Source organism: Lipotes vexillifer, unplaced genomic scaffold, assembly GCF_000442215.2.
Source record: "Lipotes vexillifer unplaced genomic scaffold, Lipotes_vexillifer_v1.1 scaffold811, whole genome shotgun sequence".
NCBI classification, from domain to species: domain Eukaryota; kingdom Metazoa; phylum Chordata; class Mammalia; order Artiodactyla; family Lipotidae; genus Lipotes; species Lipotes vexillifer.
In genome coordinates this window covers 1,604,034-1,617,762 of record NW_006775554.1, presented here as the reverse complement: position 1 = coordinate 1,617,762, position 13,729 = coordinate 1,604,034, and the positions used below count along the sequence as shown (strand labels likewise).

Below are 13,729 nucleotides of genomic sequence, written 5' to 3'. Positions count from 1 at the left end.
AGCAAAAAAAAAAATAAAAAAAAAAAAAAAAAAAAAAAAGGATGAGTGAGCTCTAGAGATCTGTACAACACTGCATCTACAATCAACAATACTGTATCATACCCGTAAAAGTGTATTAAGAGGGTAGATCTCATGTTAAGTGTTCTTTCCAAAATAAAATAAAATAGTTCAATAAAATAAAGCAAGCAAGCAAATGGCTGTTGGCCTGGGTAACTGTTACCTTGATGAAAGGGTTTGGAGGTGTAGGGATTACAAGGGAGCACACAAGGGTTTCTGGGGTTCTGGTTACAGAGAAATGTTTGCTGTGTGAGAATTCATCAAGATGGACACTTTTCATGTACAATAAACGGTTTTCAAAAACTGTATGACCAGCCGAGACTAAAGGCAGCACCTTTGAACCCAAATTCTAAATTCTTAGAAGAGGGAGTCTGATTGGTCCAGTTTGGGGCAGATGCCCACATGTATCTGGACCCAGCGGAACTGAGGCCATCCATGGGTTCAGACAGCCTCTGGGAGCCCAGATCTGGGCAGGCAGTTCTCAGAGAAAAGGGTTGTCTGCTTCAGTTAGATTTTCCAGGTGAACACGGTTGAAGTAACAGAGCAGTCTGGGGTGCTGGATAAGCGCACAGACCCGGGCCAGAGTGCCTGGGCGTGAATCCTGGCTCAACCACTCACTGGGCATGGAACCCTGGGCAGGTCCCTCAGTCTCTGAGAGCCTCAGTTTCCTTGTCTGTAAAATGAGATTGATAACAACGGTAATCACCTCATAGAGTGTGATGAAGAATAAAGAGATATTACATGTAAAGTGCTTAAAACAGAATCATATCTATGAATGCTGGTTCTTAGATATTATTATTTAAGTAAAATACTTGGACATCCTAGAATCCCAGACCACTGAAGTTGGGGGAGGACGGGCCTTCTGACTCCAGGACCAGCTCCTTTCACATCCCTCCAGGCTGCCTCTCTCCAGGGTCATCTGCCTTTGATTTCTCTATTTCCCCCAAGTCTGCAGCCTCCACAGGCTGAGGTCTTCTGGGAAATTCCCTTTATCAGGCTCTGAGGCTGGTCCCGCCCCACAACCAGGAGAAGCCAAAATAACTCATAAGACAGGACATCCCCACCTCATTTAGTCCCACCACCTGTCCTCTTTGTGCACAGGAGAAACAGTTGGTTTCCATTCCCCAGATGCTGTACACCGTGGATTTGCTTCCTCCTCCACAGCATGAAGCTCTGTGTCTTTGTGACAGTGAGGGACAGAGGGGCCGTTGAGAAGCAATTCATTCTGACCTTTACATGTTCATTCTGCACTGTGGATGCCATCAGTGGCACATGGCAAATGGGAGCAGAAGAATCCAGTGGAGTTCATTTCATAGTCAAAGAATTGCATTTTACCACATTACCATCATTTTTATTAGACTTTTGCCCCGACCAGCCCATGGGGGGTGCTTTTGTATTTCCATTTTGTGACAAGCAAGATGGAAGCATGCCATGCCAAAAATAAGGCTAGACTTTTGAAACTCACCGTCTAAGATTCGGAAGAACCATCGGTGGTAACAATATTAATCAGCACTTACTATGTGCCAGGCACAGCAAGAAGCCCTTAACATGGATTAACTCATTTAATCCTCATCTGAACCCTGTTAGGAGGGTGCTATTTTATCCTCTTCTTACAGAAGAGGAAACTGAGGCAGAGAGGTAACTCGCCCAAGATTATTCAGCTAGTTAGTGGCAAACCTGGAATTCAAACCCCACCATTCTGGTTTCAGAACCACCCTACTATAGGACCTTTTTTTTTGGTTTCCAAACTTGGCTCCCCTGCAGAATTACCCTAAGGACTTCAAAATACAGACCCCCAGACCCTTGTCTGTAGCTCTTCAGGTGAGGTCTGTTCTTAACAGGCTATCCAAATAATCCTTAAGCATTCAACCTGTCTGTATTCTGCAAAGTAGCATTTAGAAATGGTAGTGGACATGTGTTGTTTTGATCTGCAAATATCTCTGCCTCCTTTTGGGGTTAGCAGTGCCTCAATTCTCCATCAAAAAGCCATCCCACCCCCCACTGTATTTAGTTCCCTAAAGAGGGAACACGTTCAAGTCCCAACCAAGGTCTGGTTGGGTAACTTAAGCTTCACCACATAATATCCCTCCTTCCGGAATTTGAATTTAGGGCCAAAACAACACAAGAACCAAAATCAAATACAACTGGTCTGGCTGTTTGGGAAGGTTTCTTCCAATTCTCTAAAGTACATTATACCCTTTTCAATAAATTTCTTTATAACAAGCTAACTAACTCAAGGTGGTTTCTGTTGCATGCAGCCAAACAACACTAATTAGTAAAAGAATAACCAACTTGGGAGGAAACCCACACCTACCACAGATATCACCTCTACAGCAACCGTGACAACTGGTCTTTGCTCTACTGGGAGGGGAGCTAATATCCGTATACAGGAACCAGGCGGTCAGTTTGGGCTGTTCTTCCTTAGCCTGCACAGATGGTCCTCAGTCCTGATTCTGTCCTTTGAAGCTACCAAAAATCTATACAGTAGCTCTTTAAACGTTTAATGACAGCCTAGCCTTTGAGCTATCCAGGCCAACCCTCAGAGCGCGTCCAGCCCCCTTGTAAGGCGCCCTTTTGTCCTTTGGAACATACACCTGGTTCTTGAGCACTTTTGTTGTGAATGTAGAAGTTATAGACTGCAGTGTTTAGTAGTAAATAATAGTCCCGGTGCACTGCCAGATTTAGATAGGTAAGATAAGTGAGAGAGATTGTGTGTGCTTGTGTGTGTGTGCGCGCGCGTGTGCTTGTGTGTGCGCGCACGCGTGCATGTGTGCTTGTGTGTGCGCGTGTGCATGCGTGCTTGTGTGTGCGTGCGCGCGTGTGCGCGTGCTTGTGTGTGTGTGTGCGCGTCTGTGCGTGCGTGTGAGTGTGCGTGTGTGTGTCTGTACTGTTTAGGCTGATTTGCCCCTAATATTATTTATCCTTGAGAGTTATAGATGAGTTTTGCCCTCAGGTGATGATGAGATCTTACCATGATGCCAAGAGGGATATTCAACCTTAACTGTTGCTTCACCTCCTGGAAGGAGCCAGACAGTCTTGGAGCATCATCAGAACTGAACTGTGGAGTGTCCCCGCTTGGGGTTATGAAAGACTAAACAACCCAGGCTTTGAGAAGAGTGCAGTTGACTGTTATATTGCTTTTTCTGAGCCAAGGAGACCAGACAACGCCATGTAAGAGAAGGGGGGCCCTTTCTCTGATGATAGGGATGTCCTACTGCCACTAGTGCTCAGGCAGGAAATGGGTGGGGCCTGGATTGGCAGAGCTAGGACTTCCCTCCTGTGGAGCCAAAGGTGAACTGGCCAACAGGGGCCAGAATCTTACCAAGAACACCTGAAGATTCCCATTTGGAGGACTAAGCTGGTCCCCAGCTGATGGAATATATTAAGAGTAACCACATCTAGGGACTTCCCTGGCGGCCCAATGGTTAAGACTCTGCACTTCCACTGCAGGGGGTGCAGGTTCTATCTCTGGTTGGGGAACTAAGATCCCGCATGCTTTGTGGACAAAAAAGAAAAGAGTAACCACATCTAGAGGCAACTATAATTGCTTACAGTTATACCCAAGCCTTCGCTCAGGTTTGATTTTAACCAAATTAAGTGGGAAGGCTGAGTCCATGCTGGAGGTAAAGTGGCACCAAAAACAAGACTGTACTGTAGAAACCGGTTACAGAAGTTCCCAAAGTGACCTTCAGAGTTCTTCAGGCAGCAATCTGGAATAAAACATTGAGCAGAACTGACAAGTGGCCACCAAAATGTGTTTAGGAAAGGTGGTCTTGTGTTTTTCTACAGGTGTGTGTTTTTTGCATATTTGTTGATATATCATACCATACATGTCCTTTGTTGTCTGCTTTCTTCATTCATAATGACTATATAGTCCCATGTCAATAACATTTTAATCACTGTGACTTTTTATTGAAGTATAATTGACATACAGTAATGTACAGATTTTAAGCATACAGTTTCGTGAGTTTTGAAAAACGTGTGCACCTGGCTACGCACCATCCCAATCAAGACATAGGACATTTCCGTTACCCCAGACACTGACATTTTAATCACTATACAGCATCCCATCACATGGATATGTTTTACTTACAAAAACCCTAACTGGCAGTCATTCAGGTTGTTTCCAATTTTTCATTAGTATTAAATACTGAAACAATGAATATCAATTTAGCTAAATATATACACATATTCTTAAATAATTCCTTAGTAAAAATTCTTAAGCCAAAAAGGTCATTAACACTTTTGGTACATATTGGTAGTATACTCTGGAGAAAGGTTAGACTAATTTACACACACTGGTGAGTGTGTAAATTTGTCTAATCTTTTCCCCTCTTCCTCCTGTTTATGCTTTTTACTTTGAGTCCTATTTCTTTTGATATTGTTATTAAGGCCCTGTTTTATATGCATGTGTGTTTTGGGGGTATATCTTTGCCTCTTTTATTTATTTTCTTTTCTGCGGTACGCGGGCCTCTCACTGTTGTGGCCTCTCCCGTTACAGAGCACAGGCTCCGGTCGCGCAGGCTCAGCGGCCATGGCTCATGGGCCCCGCCGCTCCGCGGCATGTGGGATCCTCCCGGACCGGGGCACGAACCCGCGTCCCCTGCATCGGCAGGCGGACTCTCAACCACTGCGCCACCAGGGAAGCCCTGCCTCTTTTATTTTTAACCTAATAAGTTTCTCTTGTACAATGCCTAGAATTATACATTTATCCAGTCTGATAAGTCTTTTCCTTTTAGTAGAGAATTTCAATCCATTTACACTGGGTTAGGTAACTGAAATAAACTGAAATGTATACTTTCCAGATTTCACAGTTCCTTGCTGGCTAATTTTTAACTTTGTCTTTATATTTTGTTATATTGACCAAAATGTTCTTTGTTATTTTTATCTCTAGATTGCTTCTTTCACACTAAAAGAAGTCTATCTGAACCAATATGTCTATGCCAAGAATTAAATAGTATTAAATATTTTATTTAGGATCTTTAAATTTAGACTCTAAGTTTACTATAGTTTAGTTTTGTTTTAATTAATTAATTGTTTTGGCTGTGCTGGGTCTTAGTTGCCACACGCAGGATCTTCGTTGCGGCATGTTTAGTTGCAGCATGCGAACTCTTAGTTGCAGCATGTGGGATCTAGTTCCCCGACCAGGGATCTAACCTGGGCCCCCTGCATTGGGAGCACAGAGGCTTACCTACTGGACCACCAGGGAACTCCCTAGTTTAGTTTTTTATGCCAACTTTATTGGGTTATGCTGGTTACCATGGTGAAGGTAGCTTATAATAATAAACTGTGGCAGCTACTGATTTTGTCAGCTCCTCAAAGTTTCCCATCCCCTCTTCTAATAACATACATTGCTCTCTGAGCCATAGGGATGCCACGTGATCCAGGCTTGATAAACTGTAAAGAGTTCATTCCCTTAACAACTGAGGACCAACCAATCAGAACCCTTTGCTGAGACTGATCCTCTAGGGTTTCCATCTTTCCCTGGGGTCAACTACAACCAGGCTGACAGACATATTTACAGACATGTCCTGTCTACAGCAGGCACAAATGAGGCAAGGACAAATCAGTCAGGGTCCCAGCAGGAAACAAATGGCATATTGAAATTAGAGAGTTTAAGGCAGGTTTCATGAAAGGACTATTTAGAAAGGTGTGGGCATGGTGTTGAGAAACCATGAGGAAGGGTGCAGTAACTGGGGGCAATTAAGAGCAAAGGGACAAGGGAAGAGAGTAGCTCCTGGAACCCAAAAGGAGAGAATTGTGTAGAGATGACTGCCTTTAAAGGAGCAGCGACCTTCAAAGAGTAAAGCCAAGAAGACCTCATGATAAATACCCTGGGCTCACCCTCCAATCTCCTATCAGTCCCTCCCCTTGAGCCAGAGGGTAAGGGAACCCCAACGGATGCAGCCCTTACAGGTCAGTCTCTCAGGGAGAAAGCAGAGAGGATCTGGAAGGACAAATGAGACAGCTGGCACAGCAGGCAAGGGCCAGTGTGGTAGACTACAAAAGGGCCACAAATCTCCCCTTCCTGTACGCATCTCTGCAGTGCGACTATGCAGGCCCTCCCATCCAGAGGTGAAGTCTATTTCTCCACCTCTGAGTCTGGTCTTGGCCATAACCACTGTGACACAAATAAAAGCTTGAAAAACACCTGTGCTTTGGGGATTTCCCTCTCTTGCTGTGCTTGGAACCTTGAGACCAGTGTGTGAAAGAGCCTAAACTTGCCTACTGGGAGGAAAAGAGACCACGTGGTGGAGGAATGAAGTGTACCAGACAACAGGCTGCCAAGTGTCAGTCATGTTCCTGAAGCTATCCAAGGTGATCCTGCACCAGCCAAGTCACTAGCTGACCAAACACATGAGAGACCTCAGCAGTGATCAGCTGAACAGACCCAGATCAGAAGAATGACCAAAGCAGCCCACAGAATCATGAGAAATAATAAACGATTATTGTTTGAAGCCACTAAACTTTGGGATGGTTTGTTACACAGCAAAGCTAACTGATACAGCTGATAATGAGAAAGCATCTTGCAAGTACTGGATCCTCAGTTCCAGTGTCTGAGGCCCTTGTCCCTGAAGCTCTTACTCCTTCTCAATGTCCTTCCCATGAGCCGATCTCTTTTCCTAGTGCTGATTTGAGTTGGATTTATCTCATTTTCAATTTTTAAAATTGTGAAGGTTTTACTTTTTCTCTGTAATTTGACACTGTTTAAAATGAACAGATTAGGTATAAAATAAGCCACAAGGATATACTGTACAACAAGGGGAATATAGTCAATATTTTATAATAACTATAAATGGAGCATAACCTTTAAAATTGTGAAGCACTACACTGTATACCTGTAACTTACATACTATTGTACATCAAATATACTTCAATAAAAAAGGTAAAGCATGTTAAAAAAAAAAAGAAACATGGGCTTCCCTGGTGGTGCAGTGGTTGGGAGTCCGCCTGCCGATGCAGGTGACGCGGGTTCGTGCCCCGGTCCGGGAAGATCCCACATGCCGCGGAGCGGCTGGGCCTGTGAGCCATGGCCGCTGAGCCTGCGCGTCCGGAGCCTGTGCTCCGCGACGGGAGAGGCCACAACAGTGAGAGGCCCGCATACCGCAAAAAAAAAAAAAAAAAGAAGAAGAAGAAACATAAAGATATTTTAAGGCTCATTGTTATGAAAATCAAAATAAAATAAAATGAAGAGAAATCCTTCATATTCTTCTAAAGTTTAAAATAATTTACCCATGAAGCCTATTATTCTGGAGCTCTGGGAGAAGAAAAGCTTCTTGGGCAATGTTCTCATTTCTCTCTTGATTATTCTCCTGTTACGGTTTTCAATTTCTTCTTGAGACAAAATTGCCAATTTAAAATTTCCTAAAAAATCATCCATTGCAGCCAGATTTTCAAGCCCATTAGCATTTATATGCATATTCTTTTTAATGTATAAATATAACATTCTTTTAAAATTTTCTTTTATTTCCCTTTTATTAAATCTTCAACATCTAACACATGATTTATCATTTTTAATATATTTCTTCATAAAATAAGACTTGATTAAGAAACACAAAAGGATACACTCAACATTACTGCCAGTGTCTTTCACTGACTGATTTAGTGATGGAATCAGGAGGGCACAGGGCATAACAGTGAGTTTTATTCAGTACCTTGATATGAATGATAAGAAATTATTATTTCTAAAACCATAAAATGTTGAAGACATTATCTTCAGACAAACCAGCTAAAGAGTCCTTTCGTACTTTTGTACTGCCTGGCACAGAGCCTCTGCTCAACAGAGTCAGCTATTATTATTACCTATTATTCCTTGGCAGGTTCTGCATCCCTTCTTGAGTAGGAGAGACTCCTCCAAGGATTAATAATAATTTAGAAACCATTTACTGGGTGCCTTATTTGTGCCAGACACTATTCTGGACGTGGTTCAAGCAGACTCTCGTTGAATGCTCACCAAAAAAAAAAACTATGACATACGTGCTATTTTCCCCATTTTAAAGATATAAACTAAGGGTCACAGAACTGAAATTATTTTACCAAGATCAATGGAGCCATAAACGTCAGCACTGGATTTTGACACTGAGGTTTTCTGGCTCCAAAGTCTAGGTTCTTTTCTCAGCATTGCACCATAGAATTTGAGGTTTTGTGTAAAGTAATGGAAATGGAAACAGTCATTACGTCCTAAGGGAATGATCTGGGTGGAGGCATGGACAGAATTATCAGTATATCCCTGATTAGGGAGGTAAGTAGAGCAATGGAAATGCCCTCAGCTACCTGCACCAGGGGCTTACAAGGACACTTGTGCTTAACACTTTCATGCAATGACTCTTTAATCCATTTGCTGTTAATCCTTTTGTTGTGGTGTCGTTAACTCTTTTTCATTTTAAGGATTTCTTAAAACTTATTACAACAAATCTATGTGGTTGGTACTAATATCCCAGTTTATGGATAAGGAAACTGAGCCACAGAGAAGGAAAATGACACACCCAAGGTCACCGCATGAGTAACTGGCAGAGTCAGGACCTGAACTCAGGTATGACTGACTTCAGAATCCACACTCTTAACCACCATTGTCTCTGGGCATGATCCTTAAATTGCCCAACATCCCATTTGTAGCTGGAGGGCACTAAGTCAGCCAGGGACCTGGGGCAGGCAATAAATGAGGTCTGTTCTCCTACTGAGGCCATCTGTGACTCTCTGAACTACAGTGAGACCCACAGGTCTTTTATGAAGTCCAGTGTGATGGCCTCCAGGGACTCTGTTCCACAGTGGTCCCCTGGGTCAACAGGACCTGCAATAGTTTGACCAGAGATTCTTTCCCCTCAATGAAGAGTGAAGTCTATTTCTTTACCACTTGAATTTGGGCTTGACCATAAGACTACTTGATCCAGTGGTACATTATCAAACATGATGCACAGGCTGAAAAAGCACTGATGCACTGGGACTCCTGGAACCCTGAAACCTCATGTGAGCAAGGCAGAGCTGGCCAGCTGGAGGCTGAGAGGCCATGTGGAGGACAGCCAAGGCACCCAGGCCACCAACCGGCTCACTGACAGTCATGTGAATGGGGCCATCCTAGATCAACCAGCCACCAGACATCCATAGACAAAAGAGAGAATCCCTTAACTTTTGTGCCCAAGACAAGTACCTCACTTGACTCATTCTAGTCCCAGCCCTCAGAGACAAGTCCTCTCTTTCTTGTTCTGAGAAGATCTCTCAGGACACTGGGTATGTGGTCAGTATTCTAAGTGCTGGGTAACTGTAATGTCCATATGTAATGCTTATGGCAATACCAGAGACTTGGTCTCCCTGAGAGGTCGAAGAGACAGCAGGATTGAGCGTTTCCAAGCAGATGAGACCAAGAACCAGGAAGATGCCTACAGATGACCAGAAGTACCACCCAGGAACTCTGCTGTGTTTTGAGGTCCCCCAGTGGTGGGTGCCCATATGTATTGCCTGTTCCCATGGGCACTGAATGGTTGGGTCAGCAGCTGGGTTCACTGGGACAAAGCCTGATTCATAAAATTCCCTCAGGTAGCCTAATATGCCACGATGGAGACCTAGAAGGATGCCAACCACACAAAGATCTACTAATATCCAGAATATTTCCTGACTCAGACTGGACTTGGAATAGCAGAACGTAGAAGACAAAACCTAGCACATTCCTTTTTCACGGATGGAGACTGTGCTTTTCTACTCCATGAGCTTTACTGCATGCCAGCTCCTCCAAGGTCACAAAGGAGGAAGGCACTCCTCCATACCTCAGAGAGCATGGCCAGGTTGGCAAGTAGGTGTGGCCAGATCTTTAATCATGTCTCCACCCATGGACAGAAAGAGGTCAATGAACCAAGTCAAGCCAGTTCAGGAGTCTGGACCAATTCATCATCCTCAGTGCCAACCGGCCTTCTTGGAACTGTGTCCAGAGATAGAATCATTTCAGGTAGGCTGCCAAATCCTATGCATGCCGGCTGCAGGCAGTACTGCCTGCTCTCCCCATGCCCAAGGCAATGAACGGCTGCACGGCTCCATTCACAAAGAGCAGGGTCTCCTACAACTTATGGCGCCTACACACCCCTAGGAAGGACAACTGCCAGGTGGCAGGCAGAGGATCCATTCATTCTTCAGACGTATTTGGTAGACATCTGTCCTTGCTGTCTGCCCAGTATGTATTCACTGTAATTCATTAGCACTGTCATTATCATCTTCACATACATACCAGACACTGTCTTATATGTATACACTGGATACTTGTAGCAAAGTTATAAGGTAGGGTTTTATTCATTTTCAGCTGAGGAATATAAAGCACAAGGGAGTTAAGTACTCTTCCCAAGGTGACACATGTCTAGGCTCCATCCATAGCCTATGATTTTAACCAGTACACAATACTGCTTCTCTAGTTCTCCTCTGAGGGACCACCTCTCCCCCACTCTCAAATCACGGGGTAGGCACACCGGCCCTCCTCGCCAGGAGTAAGCACATAACCAGGCCTGCCAATCAGCATAACCATCCTCTGGTTACATATGACCCAGGGTCCAATGAGACTTTAGCTCTTGTCACTGGAACTGCAGCACTGATAAGACATTATGACTAAAGGTACCACAGCCATCATGCTCTCGTTAGGAGAAAAATCTTCTTGAAACAGAAACCAGGACAGAGGAAGGCTGAGCCAAGACATGGAGAAAGAGATTCCTGAAGACCTCATTTCGGCCCCTTGATTCACTGTGTCTGAAGCCAGTCTACCCTTGGAGCTTTTCAGTTTCAGGGACCAAAATTTCCCTTTTCACATAAAACAGTTTGAGCTCTTTCTATCTTAGGCAACATAAAAAGTCAATGAATAAGGACAGGATATGGGAAACACCATCCTCTTGGCTGCTCTTTGAGTACCAAGCCTTGGTCTGCATGAACATTCAGAGCTGCATAATGGAGCCATGCTGTCCCCCCAATCTTCCCTGCCTGCTTTCCTGGGGACAAGAGATGGAATTGCACTAAAAGGGTCAGGGAGTGTGATCTGAGAGAACATGAAGAATGGTCCCATCTTTGTCTCTGCAAACAAGCCTGGGAGGGCTTTGGTTGTTCTCTGTTGCCTAGAGTTTTTAAACCCAAGTACCACAGTCTCCAAGCAAAGCAACTTGAGTATTAGCTCTAGAGTGTGTGTGGTATGCCCCTGATCTGCAGCAAAATGGCAGATGACCACTTATAGAAGGCCAGCAAGAACATATGCAATAACAGAGGTAGTTATCACCACCCACTTCAAGCAACCTCAGGTCAGCTGTCAAGTCTAAGGGACCAGGACAGGACCAGTGGGAGACAAAGCCAATGGGGAAAATTCCAGGAAGGTGAACCAAAGCAGGAACAAAATAAGAGAACCAGGGGTGACAGCTGCACAGAGGGTACGCTGAACGCAGTTCATGACTGGGCCAATGGAAGAGTGTGCATGGTGGAAGGCCCAGGACAGTTTCAGCTCCACGGAAAAGAATAATGCAAACAGTGAGACTTTACCAATAAGAGGTGCTTCTTATCTCACATACAGAGTCTGGGCATAAGAGAACTCAGCATTGGCTCAGCAGCTCACCAATGTCATCACTGACCCAGATCCCTTCAACTCTTCCACCCTGCCATGCTCACGATGTCAGCCGTGTCTCCTTCATTGACTCAAAGGGTTGCCACAACTCCGTGCATTATATCCTCCCACAAAAATGTCCAACAGAACAAAGTAAGGAGTGTCTTCCCTTATCAGAAAGGAAAGTCTTCCTAGAAGCCCTGCCCAGACTTCCCTGCAGTTCCCACTGAGCAGAACTGGGTCACGTCCTCACTCACTAGCTACAAGGGAGCCTGGGAAAACAAGTATCAGGCATCTTCAGCTTTTAGCATAAGAGGTGGCCTCTGCCAGAAAAAGAGTGGGGGTTAGGAATGGCTGTTGGATAGGCAATCCACATGGTATCCCAAACTTTTGGTAAACTTGCACCAAGACTTTGTCATACCCTTAGAGCACTCACACTGTCATTCACATAATATTTTCCTTGAGTCACTTTATCTTTTATTTAACCTAACTAGGAAATTTTATATCCCCACCATAAATGCAAAACCATTACTAGACGCATTTTCCAATCCGTATTAAAATAAATCCATAATGATCAAAACAAAAATTGCCAGGTTTACCCAGAAGCATCCCTTGTCCCACCAGCAGTAATCATACTTTGGGGTACACAGTAGCAGGATAAGCTCACTTCTTCCTAATTCTTGAACCCTAGTACAAAAAATTCCCTACCAAAGAGCTAAAAAGTATACTGTAAGGTACCATCCTAACTGCCTTTTTATAGTAACCATAAAAATTTAGCCGCTGCCCACCGCTCTCATGCCTCAGCCATGACCATGAAGACATTTTGCAGAATCACAGTAGGGAAACTAGCTGGTTTCTTGAAGTCACACACCCCTCTCAAAATGTTTTGTTTTGTTTTGTTCTTTCCCATTAAAACGAAAATCGTCTCAGAGGCTATAGGACCATGACATCCTGACTTTTTTGTCTCAGTGTACTCACAGTTACCCAAAAGGATGAATTGACTGTGGACAGAGAGAGGTGACCAGGGCCCGTTACTTACATCAGAGGCTGGACCCTTGTCAGCACCTGGGCAGGAGAAAGTGACAAACTCATGGCACCGCTTGTGCACGACAAAACAGCAGACTGCAAAAGAGAAAATAAGGGTAGGAGCAGGGGGAAAAGGAAAGTGGAGAGTAGGAAAGGAGGGGAAGAGAGGAAGAAATCGTTAAACCTGGACTTCCCAACAAGTAAAGGCTTTATACCGAAATAAACAATGGCTTCAGCTTCCGCACCTTGTCTTTTACTGAAGTCAAACTCTTGGGTACACGGATGCTACAGCTTGCAAATTACTTTGTTTGTAATGTTAACTAGGGTTCAAAAGATCACATATGCTCAAAATTACACTTAAGTGAAGATCGCTTAAGTTGTATGATCTTCCACTACTTTTGGAACAGAATGTTGTTTATCAGATCGGGCACCACAGGAAGCTGCTGGCTTGTGTTTAGGTCCATAACGCTTATGAAATGTGTACATTTAATCACTAGAATCACACTTAGAGAGATGTTCATAATGTGAAGGGCATGTAGAAAAAGAGTGAGCAGGAACGGCGGACCCACACCTGCATCTCACCCAGGAGCAACCGTCAACTAAGTGGAAGAAATAGGCTACATGTTTACATTGTTACTTTAGCAGTTTGAAACCAAATGTGTACATACATATATTTGAATTTGTATGCGTTAAACGCTCCACTATTTGGGGACTATATTACTTAGGGGGAGGGACAATTAGAGAATACATACAAAATAAAACTATTTTTTGTTGTTGTTCAAATCTATTTTTATAAACTCTAGACTGTGGACTCCTGGAGGATGGGCACCATGCTCAGAATCTTTCTAAAGGACATTCTCAGTACATGAAAACAGGACAGGAAACCTCAAGGTTACCACTAGTGATATAATGGACCTGGGCAGCAATCATCAATGCTGCCAACATCAGAAAAAGACACTACCTGCCTGCTGATGAAAGTTCTGTGAAGAATCCTACCACCTGTGAAGTATTCTTGCCAAAATAATCACACCCGAGGGCTTCCCTGGTGGTGCAGTGGTTGAGAGTCCGCCTGCCGATGCAGGGGAC

General features: G+C 44.0%; 1 protein-coding gene across 2 annotated transcripts in view; it reads right to left on the bottom strand.

The window, feature by feature from the left end:
- Positions 1 to 13,729, bottom strand: part of PRKCB (protein kinase C beta) — a 319,031-nt gene that overhangs the window by 176,025 nt on the left and 129,277 nt on the right. For both annotated transcript variants that reach the window (XM_007449990.1, XM_007449989.1), the window contains exon 3: positions 12,657 to 12,739. In XM_007449990.1, the coding sequence (XP_007450052.1) occupies positions 12,657 to 12,739 (83 nt within the window). The remainder of the gene's footprint in view (positions 1 to 12,656; positions 12,740 to 13,729) is intronic.